This window comes from Perissodus microlepis, chromosome 23, assembly GCF_051167445.1.
Source record: "Perissodus microlepis isolate ML-2025 ecotype Zambia chromosome 23, ASM5116744v1, whole genome shotgun sequence".
In the NCBI taxonomy this organism is placed as follows: Eukaryota; Metazoa; Chordata; class Actinopteri; order Cichliformes; family Cichlidae; genus Perissodus; species Perissodus microlepis.
Window position 1 is genome coordinate 5,793,485 of NC_140482.1, and position 20,344 is coordinate 5,813,828.

Here is a 20,344-nt window from a genome sequence, read left to right on the forward strand (position 1 = left end):
CTTAATGCTCAATTCCGATTTTTTGATCAAATCCGATTTTTTTGTCTGCTTGTTCACACTACAAATAAAATGCGACAGCAAACTCTCTAGTGTGAATGCTCAAAGCGGGCCGCATGCGCAAAAGAAGACGTCACACACAACGCGCTCTGTTTAGACCCAGAGCAAACAATATTGTTTGACTGATGGACCTTAATATAAAAACTTCGGACTTTACGTTTCCCAATTTTTGCTTTAAGTTATTTTGTTATTTACATAATAATGTAGATAACCTAATAATTATCCTTATTGCTGTTTTAGAGAGGAGCGGTGCTTCAAAGGATAGTTGCAGATTTCTGTCAGAATCTGCAGATTATACAGTACAAATAAAATGTTCACGTTTCTCCAACGTTGTCTTCCCAACAGTTTCACTGACATCTACACTGGATGGCCAGGAAGCGTTCGCGATGTCTTCTCGGGCGCTTCTCCGGCGCTGATAATTGGCGTCTGTCTTGTGTCAGTGACGTAAAAGACGGATTTAATGCGACATGACCGTTCAAACAGCAGTCGCTTTCTAAAACATCGGATATGTATCGGATTCAGTACCACATACGAAAGTGACCCAGATCGGATTTGAAAATATCGGATTTGTGCCATTCACACTGTCAGACCATGATCGGATATGGGTCGCATAGGGTCAAAAAAATCAGATTTGATGCGCTTTCGCCTGCAGTGCGAACGTAGCCTTTGTTAATAAAGCTCACTCACTACTTAGCAGTCCGCATCTTGGGTCCTTATCTCCATTCCACACGTCTGCTACGCCAGGCGTGACACAAAGAGTTGGCTCTAAGAGCCGTTTCGTTCGCGACCGACACATCACTAATGTATTTAGTTTTGCTTCCCCTTGTCGTGATGGGATTTCCGGCTCTTTTTAGAGAACCGGCTCTTTAGGTTGTTTTGTTGCTTTAATTAATTTATTATTAACAACAACATAAAATTATGCACAAAAGGAATTAGTAATGTTAAAAAAAAGTGGTTTTATTTATATATGTTTATATATAAATATATACAGTGGCCCCTAGAGACAAATCATGTACAAACTCCAAAAAGCACGTACAAACACCATAACACATTTCTAGCGTTAACTGAACTTCCAAAACAGAGCTACCTAGATCACTTAAATTACACAATTGAAAGCATATGTGTATGTGTAAGCACTCATATATATTCAAATAATTCAAAAAAATGTTAATTTACCTGTTACTACTACACACCAAATCCGGTCATTGGTACTTACTGGCTTGTGTAGCCACTAGGTAACAAAAGCTCAACACTGCGCCTAGCATCCTGGAGCACTTGTGTTGTGTTTTGTACGTGTTTTGGAATTTTTACGTGTTTTGGAGTTTTCACGTGCTTTGTCTCTGGGGGCCACCGTAAATCTACTTTCATTTATTCACTCCACATAAAATGTAATAAATAAATCATATAATACAGAAACCAACTATTCACATTTCAACTTTTAACTATTTAAATTTTCATCTTTTTCCTTTTAAACAAATTTAAAGTGAAACAACACAAAACACTGCAAACCACAACACAATTAAATATAAATTAAAATATGAAAACAAAAAGAAGATGCACATTCTCTGTCATATGGACCTGCATGAATAAACTTTCTGAATCCTTTATCATCTGCAACTGAAAATAGTTGTCTAATGTGATGTTGTCCCTGGCTCTCTTTCTCTCTCTCTCCCTCCCTGTGTTCCTGTGTTTCTGCGAGTGTAACTACCGCCCCTCCCCCCTCTGCCCAGCGCAAAGCACAAGGCTCGCATGCAGAGTGAAGTGGAAAAAAGTGCAAGAGAGGGAGAGAGAGAAGGAAAAAAAAAAACCCACGGCTCGCGATAAGGAGCCGGCTTGCGTCGTTCACGTCAAAGATCCGGCTCTAAGAGCCGTTTCGTTCGCGACCGACACATCACTAATGTATTGAGTTTTGCTTCCCCTTGGTCTCATCATGTGTGATTACTCCCAGCTGTGCTCTCCTCCTGTGCCTCATTTCCCTCGTTCTCCCTCTGTGTACTAAAGCCCTGTGTCTTCCTGCTTGTTGTCACTTCTTCCGCAGTTGCTGTGTAAGCGCCTTGTTTTATAGCCACGTCATGTTATGTCTCGCCTAGCCATTCGTGGTTTAGCGCAAGATTCTTCGTTCTCATTTCATGTTTGTTTCCTTTTTAGTGTTCATGTACTTAGTGTTAGCATGTATTTTCCAACAATAAAGCTGCTGCCTTTCATTAATTATTCTGTGTCAAAGCCCAGTATTTGGATCCTAACCAAGTGTCATGGCTACTGAACGGACTAACACGCAGACAGTTCTTTCTAAGAGACCAAAAGGAGATTTATTTACAACAGGGATCACCTCAGTGCTATATATATGTACAGTGAGTTGGGAGGGGGGTCCAGGGCTCCAGGGAGAGAAGGGGGGGGGAATCCACACACACGCTTCCTCGTCCACACAGTCACCGCCACAGCTCCTCCGCACACACGCACTCCTCTTCAGCCGCACTCGCTCCAAAACTCCACACACGCTGCCACACCCGGGCAGGTCCCGTGATTTGATCCAGAAGAGGGATATCTACACACAGAAGTTAACGTTAGTTCCACAGCAAAATACATACAAGGGATTCTTTTGAAAATGCCGAGAGCACGAACTCAGGAGGTTCAACGTTCCAGCGGTGAGCTGCTCTGTGCCACTGCCTTAAATAGCAGCTGGGGAAATCAGCCAGATCAGCAGCAGGTGGACACAATCACACAGGTGCGTGGGCCAAGAGTGAGAGCCCGTAACGAGCTCCACCCAGGCAGAGAGGAGGAGGAGAGACAAGGAAAACAAAAACAAAAACGAACAACAACAACAAAATCTGTAGCCAGCGTGAGCCAACCAGAGAGACACGGGGACCGTGACACCAAGCCTGCCACACAGCTCACTTTGTCTTTCCCTGATGAGCATCAGTAATAAAGTCATAGGCACAACTTTATTATCTTCCTCATGTTGGCTAAAAACTATTTTACAGATATGATCTTAAACCAGGACACAGACACTGTAGTTGCTGACCTGATATCAAATGTATACGTAGACTGAGCCCATCTTTGATGTTTGTTTTTATATCTACTCTTTCCTCTCAAACTTTTAAACAGCAGCGGGCAATACTTATACACTGTTTATTCCTACAATGTTCTTACTCTCACACTGACAGTAGTAACAAAGTATCAGCATGGCTGAATTTACTTTAAATGGAAATAATTAAACAAAAAGCTGAGTAGGAAAACTTACTAGTTTCATGAATAGTAGTCCGACTGTGACTAGAGGACAGATGATCTGTACCATCTGATTAAGCTCTCAAATGCATAGCCAAGGGGGGGACTAAGCACATATCCTGATTTGGACTTATATCTCTAACTGGATGCTTGTATGGGTTGAAAACCTAAGTAATTAAATATCTATTCATCGATCCTCTACCACTTATCCAACTTAAATTACAGTTCTTTAAACAAGAAATCACTGATTCACAGTGGAGAGTCTTACATCAAGGGTTAAAATGATTTATTTGTGTTACACGGCAGTAAGCAGTTTACAAGCATATATGTGTCATTCTTCATGCAGTTACCATTTTGAATATACCGTAAATAGCAAAAAGTACATGTGCTGATTTTCCTTGAAGTTTATTTGGATTTAATTTGCAAAAGAAAAGAAGTTTCTTTTCACACCCTTTTTGTGTGACTGTGACTGTAGCGATGGCAAATGAAACATGAGCAAAATCACTTGAAGAGTAACTGAACATTTTCATTTTCTAGCTCGCTCACACATTGATTACAGGTCAGGATTGTACATCATTCAGGTAGTCCTCTCCATAGTCAATGATCTTTTTCAGTACACTCAGTATCAGTGAATCCACATCGTTATTCGTATAAGTTTCTTTGTGGTAGTTCTTCACGAAGAAGATGCAGTTCAGTGGAATACCCAGGACCACGTTCACTGTGTCCATCTAAGTTTAAACAATATTACATTTTTAAAAAACCTGAAACTGTATTGTTGCACTAGTGATATAATTATAAATTACTTGTTCAAATATTTGTACTCATTATAGCTGAGGTTTCTGTTCAAATATACTGAAATGTACAGCTGAATTAGAGATGTTACATCCATGTGTAAACTGTCTACAAACTCATGAAACTTATGAAAGTCCTGAAACATACCAGCTGATTCAAGTGCTTGCTCCTGTAGGCGTTCTTTATGTCTTTTTTGACTTCAGGACAGGCTTCATCAATTTTAGTGATAACAGCTATTTGTGGGATCCCTGCCAATACAGAAAGCAATGCAATCATTTTATCTCATGTTTTTCTACTATTTGAAATCGTGACATCATACATGTAGAACATCTGCTCTCACCTTTGTCACGAGCATGTAGTCTGATTTCTGTCATCTTCCTCCAAGTGTCATCATCGATTATGCTCACTTTGTCGGCTGGAATAACAACAACCAGAATGTGGACTTTGTCATCTAAAGTAGGAGAACTGTTATAGTCAGGATCTGATTCACGCAAGAGAGATTTGGGTTTGAACTGGGGGAAAAAAAAACAACCAAAATCACTTAAACCTTTTTGCACGATACGGTGCCTGTATCACAGACTGTGTACAAGCATCTGGATGAAGACATCATACCGTGTAACCTTCTTTGACATGTCCACTAATGGCAAGTTTGATGTCTTCCACATGAATTCCTTTCTCAGCGCCCCTCTCAAGCCCCTTGGTGTCAGTGAAGACAAAAGGGTAAAACGTTTCTGGATTTCCTTTCTGAATTTTATATGTCCTGTACTGTGAATAAAAAAAATGTGGTGTTGTTATATTAGTGCCAGATACTAAAGACCTTAACAGTTTTCAAAATAATTGGCACACTACTTGTGCTGACTATTTTTCACTTGTTTATAGTTTAATGCTTATAAAGCAGCTACCACTGCAGTGCGCTCCTGTAGTCATAGAAAACCTCAAAGGAAATGAGTGTGCAACTATGATAAGGATAGATACATCCTCATACATACTGCAATGGTGAAACTGTCACCAGAGGTTGCTGCTGCCAATGCTCGAGTTGCGATTTTGCCTCTTAAAACACTGTCCACAGAGTTGATGAAGCTGGACTTTCCAGCACCTGGTGGTCCATGAAGCATAATTCTGAGATGCTGGACATCTTTGTGAGGCTTGTAATCTCTGACAAGCTGCAGTTCTCGCTCTCTTGCACTGTTCATTCAGAAAATTACAATAGCATTTATTGTGCACTTACAGTTTACACAACAGTGTCTTGAACAAACACAAAATAACACAACAAACAAACAAAACACTTGAGGGGTGTACTACTGAGACAGGCTGACATCTGTTTTCTACTACCTGCAATTTCAGAAGCCTGAAATAACCAAATAAGCATTTCTGTGTCACCATGTGAAACTATGTGAATTCCACATTGTGACTCAGAGGTTTGTGCTGCTGTAACAATTTGAATGTAAATATTTAATACTTCAGCAGAGAATCACTTACACTGACATCAGAATGAGCAAAAATGTGACACCCACAGATGGTTTTAAAGTCAAATTGAACGAACATTAAACATAAGTTACCACAATGATCAAACAGGTCAAAAGAGATTGATTTTGTGATATAAAATTGTGACTCTATGATTAACACAGGTGAAATTAAATGGTTAATCTTAATAATTCTAGTACACCTCTCTAAGCAACCACACCCTTAATACTCACCCCCATGGTATGAGCCTCTCTTCTACTTCTAACACTGCAAAGTGAAAATGTTAATTGTATGAGTCACACTGGAAGGGCAACGTTATAAATTAATTACACATTATGTATTAAGGCTGTTACACACTGAACGTGTTGCTTTTTTTGAGGAAAATTCTTCCTCAATAAAAGCACTGTGAAAACTAAAAATGAAGCCGACGTCAAACGATGACGAGCTGAGAAAAGTAAGAAACTAAGAAAACAGCAGCAGGGAGAATTTAACGGTTGGATCCAGGAGCTGAAGCTGTGTGTTCGTACATAGTTCTGGATGTCAGTGGGACAGTTTGAGGCGAGGCAGGAAAATGATTTCAGAAAGCCGCATTGAGTAGCTGTGTGTCTACGGTAAATAGTATGACATGATTACACTTCCTGGAATTCTGCTGCTCAAACTGTCAGTGTGAACAGCTGCATTAGCTGCACTAACAGAAAAAATGTTTTTAGACCAGAAAATATTTGCGCACTTTTTACGTGTCCGGTGTGTAAAAGCCTCAAGTTTTTTCCTCAGGACTAAATAATTTTGTATCATATTTAAAATATCTTACGAGAAGGTGGTGAGCGATTACCTGCAATTGAAATATGACAAAGTAAAAACATGTTAGCAACACTTTTCCATATTCAGGCACAGTTATATTAGATTTTCCAGTCAAATGAAATGTTACTTTTTGCCAAACCAAAGGACATTATGGTAACTTTTCTGTTGTAAAATAATTTTGCAAACATCTATAACAAATTCAGATAAAGATCACTTGAGTCACCAGCATTTCCTGATTTCAAAACTGTTCAGTCAAGTCAAGCCAGTTTTACTTGTGTAGCTCAATATTACATGTTAAACCCACGAGGGCTTCACAAACATGACAATATAGGGCAAATCAAAAGAGAAGGATGAAGAAAACCACCAACAATGAATATGAAATGAAAAAAACTGCTTACCCGAAAAGATTTTTTTAATATTAAACATTTTTTTGTCATCAACTATCTGTGAAATAAACAAGCAAAAAAAGACAGTAAATTATAAAACAGTAAATTCTTTAAATTCTTCTTGAAATTAAATTATTTTAACTTGACACATGTCAACCAAATGTGAGATGACTCAATAAAGGTCAATTTAACAATTTAATAACTGGATTTCCTGCATTGGATTATTAACACAGTGTTACCGTACCTGAATGTCCAACTGTGCTGTGAAGTTGCCGTGTCTTGGTTGTTGTTCACACTGATGTAGATGATGTGTGACTTTGGATTTATAAATGTCCTTTCACTTTCTCTTTGGGTCATGTGACTTCTATTATTCGCTCTATCTGATGCCAGTCTAATGTAGTTGTAGCTGCATAGCTTCTTAATGTGTATGTGTCCCTTACACCTATTTCTTATAAATTAAAATCTTACTTCTGTCATAATCCTGGGTTTTGTAACCAGCGTTTTCAGTTTTAGCCTCTGATGTAGTTTTAATGACCTTTTTACCTCCACTCCAGTTGTGTTTTCATTCTGATTTAGTATTCATAGTTTTCTTTGTTAATTATTCTCAAGTTTTTCTTCTACTGTATGTTCCTGGTGGTTTTGAGAATTTATTGTGTTTTGTTCTGGCTTTTTGTATATTAGTTTTGTTTAATTTCCTTTAGAACTTATTATATCCTCTGTAGTTTCTGTTTATAAGGTAGTTCATCTACTTGATTTCATTATTCCAAGTGACCTTCTTTTATGATCCCTTTCTGTTTCCTACTTGTGTCCCTGTATCTGTCTTGTGTCTTTGTGCTCTGGTTGTCTGTTTCCCTATTTAGTTGTGTCCATTGTTTTCCCATTCAGTCATATTTCCCTTCCTGTTTGCTGCATGTGTGTGTTTTAGTTCATGCTTTACTTTGATAGTCTCATGTGCTTGATATTGACCCCCATGCTTCCCCGTCTAATACTGATTTGCTCCCTGCTGTTTCGGTCTCATCTGTATTTATTGTGTTCCAGCATCAACGCTTTATTGGATCACATTGATCATTTGAGGCTCAACACTGTCCTCTAGTGGACCAACGAATACTCAAGAGGCACTCGAACAGTAGGTTGACATATGTTTGCAAAAACAGGTGTAGATATTACAGCAGTAATTACTACAGATAACACTCTCTTGTAAACAGTAACTCTACACAATAACACAATACACAATAACATCAACTCCTTATTTGGACTTGTATATCTACCTGGATGCATGTATGGATTGATAACCTAAGTCATTAAATATCTATCCATACATCCTCTTCCGCTTATCCAGCTCAGGGTCATGGGGTGCTGGTGCTATCCCAGCTGTAATAGGGTGGACAGCAGGGAACAACGTGGACAGGTCAAAGCTTTATTACACGGCTGACATGCTTCACAATGATGGTTTTATAAAATAAATGGGACTTAAAAGCATACCCTAAAAATGAAAATGATGAAATGAAAATAACTATTTATGTGCTATTTATTCTGATTATTTATTTGGGAACTTATTTACCTGAACACATTGGAGTTAGAAAGATGGGAGAAGTCCTAAAGGTGGTGTCGGAGAGGCGGATGTTGTCCGCGGATGTTGTCCAAGATAAAGACAATGTTGGATAACACTTCCCACCCATTCCATGACATGCTGGTCAGTCACAGGAGCACGTTCAGTGAGACTGAGATTACCGAAAAGCACCACTGAACGACACAGAAAATCATTCCTACCTGTGGCCATCTCTCTGTACAACTCCTCCACTTAACACACTGTTTACCGCAATAGCTACACCCTTCTTGCACATGTTCTTCCTTTTTCAGCTATTTATTAATAAGTGACTTTTATATGCATGTTGCCATCCGCACAGTCGGCCCCCGGACCCCCTTCGCCTGAGTCGTTGCCATCCGCACGGTCGGCATCGCCTGAGTCGTTGCCATCCGCACGGTCGACCCCCGGACCCCCTTCGCCTGAGTCGTTGCCGTCCGCACGGTCGGCCCCCGGACCCCCTTCGCCTGAGTCGCCGCCATTGCCGTCTGCACGGTCGGCCTCTTGAACTGTTTCCACGTCGCCGCCGTCCACACGGTCGGCCCCCTGAACTGTCGGCTCATCATTGCCGTCCGCACGGTCGGCCCCCTGGACTGTTCGGGCTCCTGTGTTGTAGGCCCCCGGGCTGGCCCCCTGAAGTATTCTGTTTTGGACTTTGTTTTCTCGAGCTCCGGTGTGTTTCTTTTTTGTCTTCTTTTGGTTTTGGACTCGTGTTTAGTTTTATGACCTTCTAGTGCTCCTGCTTTGTTTTGCTCCGAACCCTCCTTCCTGGACCCCCGCCGCCCGCCCTGGTCGGGTTGTTTTCTGTTTTTTTTGGATGTTTTTTGTTGTGCTGTCTGGAGCCAGCCTTTGAGGGGGGGGTCCTGTCATGATCCGGAGTCTGCGACTCCGTGTTTATGTTATTATTATTCTGTGGTTCTGGTTACCTTGGGTGTTTGTACTCTTCTGTTTCATGGTTCATGTTCCTATGTTCTGTGTCCCCCAGTCTGTGTTAAGTTGGTGTGTTATGTCATTATGTGTGTTTCCTGTTTTACTTTGAAGGTCCGTGTTTGGTCTCACTGTGTTCAGTTTACTTTTCCCGTCTCGTCAGGTCGGATTACTCCCAGCTGTGCCCTCCTTTTGTGTTTCATTCCCTCGTTATCCTTCTGTGTATTTAAACCTCATGTCTGCCTCTGTTAGTTGCTGGTTCGTCTGCGTTATTCCCCTCCGTTATTCCGTGTTTGTTCCGCCGTCTTCCTGGTGATTCTCCCAGCAACCCTCGTTCGTGTTCTGGCTTTGTGTTAAATTTTAGTTTTCCCAGTTTAGAGTATTTTCTGTTCTGTTCCTCGCCCCCCCCTTCCTGTTGTGCCGTATTTCACCTTTGTTAATAAAGCTCACTCACTACTTAGCAGTCCGCATCATGGGTCCTTATCTCCATGCCACACGTCTGCTACGCCAGGCGTGACACAAAGAGTTGGCTCTAAGAGCCGTTTCGTTCGCGACCGACACATCACTAATGTATTGAGTTTTGCTTCCCCTTGTAGTGATGGGATTTCCGGCTCTTTTTAGAGAACCGGCTCTTTCGGTTCGGCTCACTGAAAAGAGCCGGCTCTTTCGGCTCCGAACCGGCTCTTTAGGTTGTTTTGTTGCTTTAATTAATTTATTATTAACAACAACATAAAATTATGCACAAAAGGAATTAGTAATGTTAAAAAAAAAAGTGGTTTTATTTATATATGTTTATATATAAATATATGCGGTGGCCCCTAGAGACAAAGCATGTACAAACTCCAAAACACATTTCTAGCGTTAACTGAACTTCAAAACAGAGCTACCTAGATCACTTAAATTACACAATTGAAAGCATATGTGTATTGTTTGTGTATTTATACAGAAGGACTCATATATATTCAAATAACTAAAAAAAATTTAATTTACCTGTTACTACTACACACCAAATCCGGTCGTTAGTACTTGCTGGCTTGTAGCCACTAGGTAACAAAAGCTCAACACTGCGCCTAGCATCCTGGAGCACTTGTGTTGTGTTTTGTACGTGTTTTGGAATTTTTACGTATTTTGGAGTTTTTACGTGTTTTGGAGTTTGTACGTGCTTTGGGGTTTGTACGTGCTATGTCTCTAGGGGCCACCGTAAATATACTTTCATTTATTCACTCCACATAAAATGTAATAAATAAATCATATAATACAAAAACCAACTATTCACATTTCAACTTTTAACTATTTAAATTTTCATCTTTTTCCTTTTAAACAAATTTAAAGTGAAACAACACCAAACACTGCAAACCACAACACAATTAAATATAAATTAAAATATGAAAACAAAAAGAAGATGCACATTCTCTGTCATATGGGCCTGCATGAATAAACTTTCTGTATCCTTTATTATCTGCAACTGAAAATAGTTGTCTGATGTGATGTTGTCCCTGGCTCTCTTTCTCTCTGTCTCTCCCTCCTGCTCTGTTCCTGTGTTTCTGCGAGTGTAACTACCGCCCCTCCCCCCTCTGCCCAGCGCAAAGCACAAGGCTCGTGTGCGGAGTGAAGTGTATAAAAGTGCGAGAGAGGGTGAGAGAAAAAAAAAACAAAAACCCACGGCTCGCGATAAGGAGCCGGCTTGCGTCGTTCACGTCAAAGATCCGGCTCTAAGAGCCGTTTCGTTCGCTACCGACACATCACTAATGTATTGAGTTTTGCTTCCCTTTGGTCTCATCATGTTTGATTACTCCCAGCTGTGCTCTCCTCCTGTGCCTCATTTCCCTCGTTCTCCCTCTGTGTACTAAAGCCCTGTGTCTTCCTGCTTGTTGTCACTTCTTCCGCAATGGCTGTGTAAGCGCCTTGTTTTATAGCCACGTCATGTTATGTCTCGCCTAGCCATTCGTGGTTTAGCCAAGATTCTTAGTTCTCATTTCATGTTTGTTTCCTTTTTAGTGTTCATGTACTTAGTGTTAGCATGTATTTTCCAACAATAAAGCTGCTGTCTTTCTTATTTTATTTATTTATTTACTTATTCTGTCTCAAAGCCCAGTATTTGGATCCTAACCATGCCTGCCACACAGCTCACTTTGTCTTTCCCTGATGAGCATCAGTAATAAAGTCATAGGCACAACTTTATTTAACTTCCTCATGTTGGCTAAAAACTATTTTACAGATGTGATCTTAAACCAGGACACAGACACTGTAATTGCTGACCTGATATCAAATGTATACGTAGACTGAGCCCATCTTTGATGTTTGTTTTTATATCTACTCTTTCCTCTCAAACTTTTAAACAGCAGCGAGCAATATTTATATGTAGCACTTGGTAAAGTGTAAAGTTAAAATATGTCTAAAACATTGTATAAATCTGTTGGTATTTGGGCTATTCAGCTATATGTTTGGGTTTTTGGCTGCTACATGTTTTCCACCAGTAGAGGGCAGTCACGGCAAAAAGAAAAGGAAAAAATGTTCTGTAAAAAAAAAAAGAATAAAAGAAGAGAGTATTCTTGGGTTCTGTATGTGAAAGCCACAGTTTCGTTTTTGGGACTACCTCACACAGAGGAAGACGGCAGGGAGCTAACACGGTAAAGGAGTGTGACAGAGCAAAGGGGCTAATGCTAACGGATTGAAACAGTCTAGCTAATGCGACGCAAACTGTGTTTTCTCCGGTCGGATACACTGAGAGAGTTTCACTCGTCCTAGTTATCTCTCAAGCATGTCTGAGGACAGTGAAGATTTTTTGTTGGAGTTGGAGCAGAAGTTATGTGCACTTTCTTTGGAAGAACTGCTCAGAGTATGTGAACAATGTAATATTACAGAAAAGGACAACGAAGAAATACAAAGCAAATCTCGCAGAGCTCTCGTTAAGCTTATTAACCAGTTCTGTGAACGAGAAGAATTTTTGCAACGAGAGGATGAAGGCATGTCGGTGCTTCTGGAGCTAAATGATGTGCTGGTTTTGCTGGTGGAGGCGCGGCCAGCGGCTGTCGGCGCGGGAGCGGCGGCCCGGTCTTCATCTTCAGACAGAGCGGGGATGACGGCGGAGGCTGTGCACGAGGGGCAACTCGCAGCGGTGCGGGCACCTCCGGAGCGGCGGACAGGGCCGATGACATCGCTGGAGCATCAGGCGGCTCAAGGGACATCAGCGGAGCGGCAGGTGGCCATGAGGACGTCGCTGGATGGCGAAACACAGCACAGGGGGAGAGACTGCATTGGCAACAGCTGCTGTAATGTTTCATCAGGTGGATTCAGAAAAGACTTCAGGATAAGTGGACATGTGGGTGAGTCAACAGCTAAAGACACGCTGAGTTTCAGTAGCTTAGAGCACCAGATGGAAAGCGACTTAAAAACGGGCTACCCTGAAGCTGAGATCGTGGAGGCTGTCATACGTGCCATCAGTCCTGGGTTAAAACTGAGGAGCTATTTGGAAGGGAAAGAAGATCTCACATTGACCAGTCTGAGACAAGTTCTAAAAGCCCATTATGCAGAAACGGATGCAACAGTACTGTATCAGCAATTAACCAAGGCTACACAGGGGGCAAATGAAACACCACTTGAGTTCCTGATTAGAGTGCTGGATTTGCGTCAAAAAATTATTTTTGCATCTGAGCGCGCCCAGTCTAGCCTAAAGTACAACAAAGAACTTGTTCAAAGTCAATGTTTTCAGTCCATTAGGACGGGTCTTCTAAATGACAATGTCAGAGCAGAAATGTGAGTATATTTGCAGAATGAAAACTGTAGTGATGAACTCTTATTAATGAAAATGCAAACAGCCCAGTACAATGAAAGCGAGAGAGTGTTAGCGAGAGACCGATGACCAGCATTGCGGAGCATGACGTCCGAGCGGCATTGAGGAGAGTGAACACAAGGAAAGCGGCGGGGCCAGACGGCATCACCGGCCGTCTGCTGCGCTGCTGTGCTGACCAGCTAGCAGGTGTGTTCACTTACATCTTCAACGAGTCCCTGGCGAAGTCTGTGGTCCCCACATGCTTCAAAAGATCCACCATCATCCCTGTGCCCAAGAACAGCAAACCCTCATCCCTGAACGATTACCGGCCAGTTGCACTGACCTCGGTAGTAATGAAGGTGTTTGAGAAGCTACTGAAGAACATCATCTCCTCCTCCATCCCAGACACCACAGATCCGCTGCAGTTCGCCTACCGATCCAACAGATCCACAGAGGATGCCATCGCCCACGTCCTACACACCACTCTCAGCCACGTGGACAAGAAACAGGGTAACTATGTGCGAATGCTGTTTGTTGATTACAGTTCAGCGTTTAACACAATAGTGCCCAGCAGACTGTTCACAAAGCTGAGGGATCTGGGACTTAACAGCCGTCTGTGTGCATGGGTGTTGGACTTCCTCACTGGCAGAACTCAGGTGGTGAGGGTGGGTAGATGCGTCTCTAATAGCATCACCATCAACACAGGAGCACCTCAGGGATGTGTCCTCTCGCCACTGCTCTACTCCCTCTACACTTCAGACTGTGTGGCCACCCATGGCTCCAACACCATTGTGAAGTTTGCTGACGACACAGTGGTGTTGGGTGCCATCTCCAACAACGATGAGGCGGCCTACATGGATGAAGTGAAGAATCTGGCATCATGGTGCCAGGACAACCACCTCCAGCTGAACGTCGGCAAGACCAAGGAGCTGGTGGTGGACTTCAGAAGGGGTCAGCACAGAGACTACAAGCCCATTATCATCAATGGAGCTCCAGTGGAGAGGGTGCAGTCCTTCAAGTATCTTGGTGTCCACATCTCCTCAGACCTGACATGGGCTGCCCACATTCAGGTCCAGACCAAAAAGGCTAGGCAGCGCCTGTATCACCTACGACAACTGAGGAAGTTTAGGGTCTCTCCAAAGATCCTCAGGATTTTCTATACAGGCGCTATGGAGAGCATCCTCACACAGAACATGACATCGTGGTTTGGGAACAGCTGTGTGAAGGACCAAAAAGCTCTCCAGAGAGTGATCCGTACAGCAGAACGCTGCTGCAGGATTGCTCTCCCCCTGCTTCAGGTCACCTACACCAGGAGATGCCGGACTAGAGCAGCGCAGATACTGAAGGACCCGTCCCATCCTGGCAACAAACTGTTCCAACTTCTGCAATCTGGTAGAAGGTTCCGCATCATCCGGGCAAGGACAGAGAGACTCAAGAGGAGCTTCTATCCCCAAGCCATCCGGGCCCTAAACACACACACCCGCCCTCTCACATCATCTATAATTGACTGAGACAGGACTCTCTTCCAAACACTCTAAACCCAGGCACAATGTACATTCCAAATTCCTTTAATTTTAAATATGTTTATATTGTCTATTCTGTAAAATAGTCAGATGTCTATTCATATTAATGTACAGAATTCACCTGCTTGCTGCTACTACTGCACATTCACCCAATGTATATACTATATATATATATATATATATATATATATAATGTTCTTCCTCTACCCCCCCCCCCCCCCCCAATTTTTGCACATGTCGAGGAGCGTGTCAGGCTACATTTCACTGTGTGTTATACTTGTATAACTATGCATGTGACAAATAAAGAACCTTGAACTTGAACTTAAAGGCAAAAGCCCACAGGTCATTTAGAACAGGACTACATGTAGTTGAGCAGAATGTAGCGCTTACTGATCCCCGCACAAGCCAGCCTGATACAAAACCAGCTAAAACCCTCAAAGATAACTCCTTATTTGCAAAAATTGAGGAAAGTAACTCAGCAATCAGGGAACTTACAGGACAGGTAGCTTCACTAGTGCAAACTGTCCAATGGGATAGAAGTGGTGACGGTGATAGGCAAGCCAGGGTGTACAGAAAGTTGCTCTGCATGTCAACAAGAAAACAGGGACTGTGACCATTGTTTCAAATGTGGCAGTGACTCTCACTGGGCAAAAGGATATAAAGTAAGGGGAGCTCAGAAGCAGGGAAACTGGGCGGGGCTGTGACTGCGGGACAAGCCACAGCTTCAGCACCAATGTCCCAATGTGACAACATTCCCAAGGCCCAAAGCTTATCCCATTGTGGTGAGATGTAAATAAAGATGGCTCCGAATGATACTCCGTAAGGCGGGTCCTTATCAGAGCCAGGGAGTGGAGGAGCTGGCCCAGAGGGTGGCCGAAATGGCGGCCGCCCAGCGGGAGCAGGCGGCGGAGGTGCGTCGCCAGCAGGAAGAGCTGCGGGACCAGACCGAGCGCCACCTGAAAAGGATTGGGGATCTGGCGACGCTGCTCTGGCCCTGGGCGCCACCCCCACAGGGGTGTTCCGACGGTGGTGAACCAGTGGAGGAGCCGCGTGAGGCACTTCAGCAACCGGAGGTGGTAGACGAGGGGCACAGCGGTCCGCTCCGGCCGGAGGAGGAAGAGCAGCCGGGTGAAGGGCTGTTCCTGCCGGGAGCGGTGGAGGAGCCGCTCCAGTCGGAGGCGGCGGACGAGGCACGCGAGGGTCTGCGCCGGCCGGAGGAAGAGGAGCCGCTCCACCCAGAGGTGGATGAGGACCAAGAGGGGCTGTGCCTGCTGGAGGTGGAGGCGCAGCGCGGGGAGCCGCTCCAAACGGGAGCGGTGGAGGCGGTGGTGGAGCAGCTGTGCGAGGAGACGGAGGTCCCTGGTCCAGGGCAGCCTGCGCAGCCGGAGCTGGAGGCAGAGGAGCGGGACAGCCCCGCTAAGCCGGGGGTCGGCGGGCCGGCCAGTCCAGCCTCGCTGCCACCAGTCGATTCTGCGCGCCTGACGTCTGCCCAGCCGCCTGTGTGCAGGAGCTCACGGCCATGCCTGTGGGGCCGTGTCCGCTTGCTGCGCGGCCGACCTCCGGACCAGCTTCGCCATCGCCGCTGGATGCGCGGGCGGCCACCAGAATGGACGCTCCCCCGTCGCTTGGCCAGGGGCTGGGGGCGCCGATGTTTTGGGCCGAGTCTCGCCCCAGTTCGCAGGGGGGAGGGGGAGTAGGTTCGGCCAGGTTGCTCCCCGGCCTCAATCGGGCGATGGGGGTGTTGTGGTGAGATGTAAATAAAGATGGCTCCGAATGATACTCCGTGGTCCCGCCGTGCCTTATTCTCGCCACACCCATGCATCACCAGCTGACTCAGAAAATCCTAGAATTAGGAACCAACCCCCAAATGTGTTCAAGCTGAGTACCAAAAAAAGAAAAGTAGCACAGCTCGTGGGCAAAAAGTGTCTAGTATGGTGTAGAATGAACAACTGCAAAACACAGGCACTGTGGGACACGGGAGCCCAAGTTCCAATAATGAGTGCATGCTGGAAATCAGACAATTTACCTCACTTAGAAGTTCACCCCATCAGTGATTTACTAAGTAAGGATGAACTTTCAGACTTGAGAGCCGTAAATGGATCTGAAGTCCCTTTCCAGGGTTGGGTAGAAGTTAGCCTTAGCCTTTGTGATCCGAGAGGAAAAGCTGTAGCTCAGAATGAGGTTCGGGTTCCAATCCTAGTATGTCAGGATGTGATGCAAAAACCAATAATAGGGTTTAATGCTATTGAGGAACTGATAAAAAAAGACACTACTCAGTCCAGTGAAAGCTTGTCTTTACTCAGAAACTCTCTAAGAGTAGGATCAAGCAAAGCAGAAGCACTGTTGAACCTTATCCACACCACCAGTAGCGAGATAGTTACTTATCCTGTCAGATCAGGACGCAAAGCTATTGTCGTACCGAGTGGACAAATGTACGGCCTTAGTTGTTCCATCAAAACAGACTTAAAGGTAAAAAGTGAAATCCTTTTTGAGCCAGATGAAAACCTGTCTTTAGATGAGGGTCTGAAATCTAACTGCCAGTTGCTGTCTGTATCAGGCAATACCTGCAAAGTCAATATCTATGTTACTAATGTTACCAAACATGACATTGTTTTGCCACCTAAAACCCTTCTAGGTAACATAGAGAGGGTAACACACATTTATCCTGTGAATCTCAAAGAAGCTCAGATAGGTTCGGTTGTAGAAAAAGACAATCAGAACTCACCTAGCTTACCAGAAGAGCCTTGGGAACCACCTGTCAATTTGGGCCACCTTAACACAGAACAACAGGCAGCTGTCATGGAAATGTTAAGGGAGGAGTCAGGCGCATTTGCTAAACACAAAGAGGAAGTTGGTTAGATAAAAAATCTAAAAATGGATATCAAACTCACTGATCAGATTCCTGTAGCCAAATCCTATAATGCGGTCCCACGTGCTCTCTATGATGAAGTAAAAAGTCACATTCAGGACTTGTTAAAAAAAGACTATTCGCAAATCAACCTCACCATATGCCTCTCCAATAGTGTGTGTGAGGAGGCGGGATGGAGGCCTGAGACTGTGTGTCGATTATAGGGGCCTCAATAAAAAGACCATTTCAGACAGACACCCTATTCCACGAATACAGGAAATCCGTGATGGACTTGGCAGCAATACGTGGTTTAATGTGCTTGACCGAGGCAAAGCGTACTATCAAGGTGAAATCAGCGAAGACTCGAAAATATATACCGCCTTCACAACACCCTGGGGGCTGTATGAATGGAATAGAATTCCATTTGGACTCACCAATGCGCCTTCAGCTTTCCAACGTAGTATGGAGGAAAGTTTAGAAGGCTTGAGGGACAAAATATGCACTCCATATTTAGATGATGTTTTAGTGTACAGTCAAACATTTGAGCAGCATATTGAAGATTTGAGATCAGTTCTCAAACGTCAGCAGGCTTGGGGAGTAAAACTAAGACCTGATAAATGTGACTTGTTTAAAAATGAGGTGCGCTATGTGGGCAAAATCATTTCAGCAGACGGTTACAAAATGGATGAAAAAGAGGTACAAGCAGTACGAGCTTTGAAGGACAACCCACCAACAAACATTAAAGAGCTGAGAAAGCTTTTAGGATTTTTAGGATACTACCGAAGCTATGTACAAGATTTTTCAAGACATGCAAAGTGCCTATATGATTTACTCTCAGTTGACCACACCCAAACACCAGCGCGGTCAGCCAAGGCGGGCCATGCTGCACCCACCCAAAAAATCATATGGAGTGACAGCCACCAAAAAGCACTAGACTATTTGGTGGATGTTTTGACTAATCCACCCATAATGGCTTATCCTAAGTTTGAGGAACCCTTCATTCTGCACATCGATGCATCAGAAGAAGGCCTTGGTGCAGTTTTGTACCAGAGGCAGGACAGTAAATTAAGAGTAATTGGATATGGATCAAGAACATTAACACAGGCTGAGAAGAACTACAGGTGGCACTCAGGGAAACTTGAGTTTTTGGCACTAAAATGGGCAGTGACTGAGCACTTTAGAGACTATTTGTTCTATGCTCCCTCAGTGACAGTATACAGTGACAACAACCCTTTAACCTATGTTTTAGGCACAGCTAAACTGAATGCGACAGGACACAGATGGGTTTCCGAGCTGGCTGATTTTAACATAACACTGAAATACCGACCTGGAAAAAGTAACGTGGATGCAGACTTTTTGTCCAGAACACCTTCTAGTATGGACTCATACATGTCAGAATGTACTGAGCTGTGTTCGCCTGAAGTGTTAAGCGCAGTACTGAATGCCATTGAAACACAGGAAGAAAAACAACTGGATTGGATATCAGCTATAACGTGCAATCCAGAAGTAAATAAAATACTTACAGAAACTCAGCCAGATGTGAGAATCACAATGCAGGAGCTATTACAAGCTCAAAAGCAGGACTCTGCCGTAGCTTATGTTCTCAACTTAAAGAGTACAGGTGCAAGCTTTGACAAAACATCAGCGACCAAAAATCCTAAAGTAAAACAGCTACTACATGAGTGGAAAAAGCTGTTTATTTCAGATGATGGGTTGCTGATATGAAAGACTGTGACTTATACTCAGATTGTGATTCCAGAATCGTACAAAGAACTGGTGTACAAACACCTTCACTGCGAAATGGGTCACTTGGGGGTGGACCGTGTGATGAATTTGGCAAGGAGTAGGTTTTATTGGCCGAATATGTACAAAGATATTGAGTTTTTCATCACACAGGTGTGCAAATGTAATATTCAGAAAAAAACCTACAGTTCAGCGTAGGGCCCCCATGTGTCACGTGCCAGCTACTGCACCCTTTGAAATGGTTTCAATAGACTATGTCCATCTCGAAAAGAGCAGGGGAGGGTATGAGTATATTTTAGTGTTACAGGACAACTTCACCAAGTTTGCTCAAGTCTACCCTACACGCAACAAATCTGGCAAAACAGCAGCAGATAAAATTTTTAATGACTTTTCCTTGAAATTTGGTTTTCCTGGTAAATTACATCATGATCAAGGCAGAGAATTTGAAAACCATTTATTCAAACAGCTGCAGAAGTACACAGGAATAGCTAATTCAAAGACTACACCCTACCATCCACAGGGGAACCCAGTGGAAAGGTTTAATCGCACCTTGCTGTCAATGCTGCGGACCCTGGATGAGGAAAAGAAAGAAAACTGGAGTGACTATGTAAACAAAGTTGTGCATGCCTATAATTGCACAACTAGTGACTCGACAGGATACTCGCCCTTCTATTTACTCTTTGGTAGACATCCATGTCTCCCTATTGATGTAATTTTTGGACTGAGTGAGACAAACAAATGCAAATCACATGAGGAGTATGCTCACAAATGGCAACAACAGATGAAAGAAGCATATGACATTGCATCCAGAAACATTAAAAAGACTCTGGCAAGAGGAAAATCACATTATGACCAGAAGAGACAAAGTGCTGTACTCTCACCTGGGGACAGGGTACTTGTCAGGAACATGTCAGAGAGGGGAGGCCCGGGAAAGTTACGCTCCTATTGGGAGGATCAAGTTCACATAGTGATCTCTCAAAAGGGGGAAAATAGCCCTGTTTATGAGGTCAAGCCGGAGCGTGGTACTGGACGAGGCCGTATTCTCCACTGCAACATGTTAATGCCCTGTAATGCATTACCGCTTCCCAAAATAACAAGAACTGAACAAAGCCGCACTACACAGACACAAAAACAAAGAGACCTACAAGATGCATTGAACCATATAGAGAGTTCAGATGATGAGGAGCAGTATTGGTCTCAGAGAGTGAGGCACCACCACTG

At 43.6% G+C, this 20,344-nt stretch overlaps 1 protein-coding gene across 2 annotated transcripts; it reads right to left on the bottom strand.

Annotated features, from left to right (window-relative positions):
• Positions 1-3,293: 3,293 nt before the first annotated feature.
• Positions 3,294-7,008, bottom strand: LOC146360860 (interferon-induced protein 44-like). 2 transcript variants are annotated; one of them, XM_084922574.1, is made up of 9 exons: positions 6,970-7,008; positions 6,738-6,783; positions 6,350-6,370; positions 5,772-5,805; positions 5,064-5,259; positions 4,687-4,839; positions 4,415-4,586; positions 4,222-4,322; positions 3,294-4,010 (listed from the first exon to the last, which is right to left on the bottom strand). In XM_084922574.1, exons 2-9 carry the CDS (start codon positions 6,763-6,765, stop codon positions 3,843-3,845), a joined length of 873 nt encoding a protein of 290 aa, XP_084778700.1. In that variant the 5' UTR covers positions 6,766-6,783; positions 6,970-7,008; the 3' UTR covers positions 3,294-3,842. The 2 variants fall into 2 exon arrangements, with proteins under 2 accessions (XP_084778700.1, XP_084778699.1); XM_084922573.1 differs by lacking the exons at positions 6,738-6,783; positions 6,970-7,008 and having other exon boundaries at positions 6,350-6,715.
• Positions 7,009-20,344: the final 13,336 nt, after the last annotated feature.

Bases quoted from the DNA above. Each gene is read 5' to 3' on its own strand.
- LOC146360860 (XM_084922573.1), bottom strand. From the start codon at position 6,401: ATGTTTTTACTTTGTCATATTTCAATTGCAGGTAATCGCTCACCACCT. The intron at 5,806-6,349 runs GTAAGATATTTT...TTCACTTTGCAG, and splicing joins TAATCGCTCACCACCTTCTC to TGTTAGAAGTAGAAGAGAGG. The intron at 4,011-4,221 runs GTATGTTTCAGG...GTTTAAACTTAG, and splicing joins GCAAGCACTTGAATCAGCTG to ATGGACACAGTGAACGTGGT.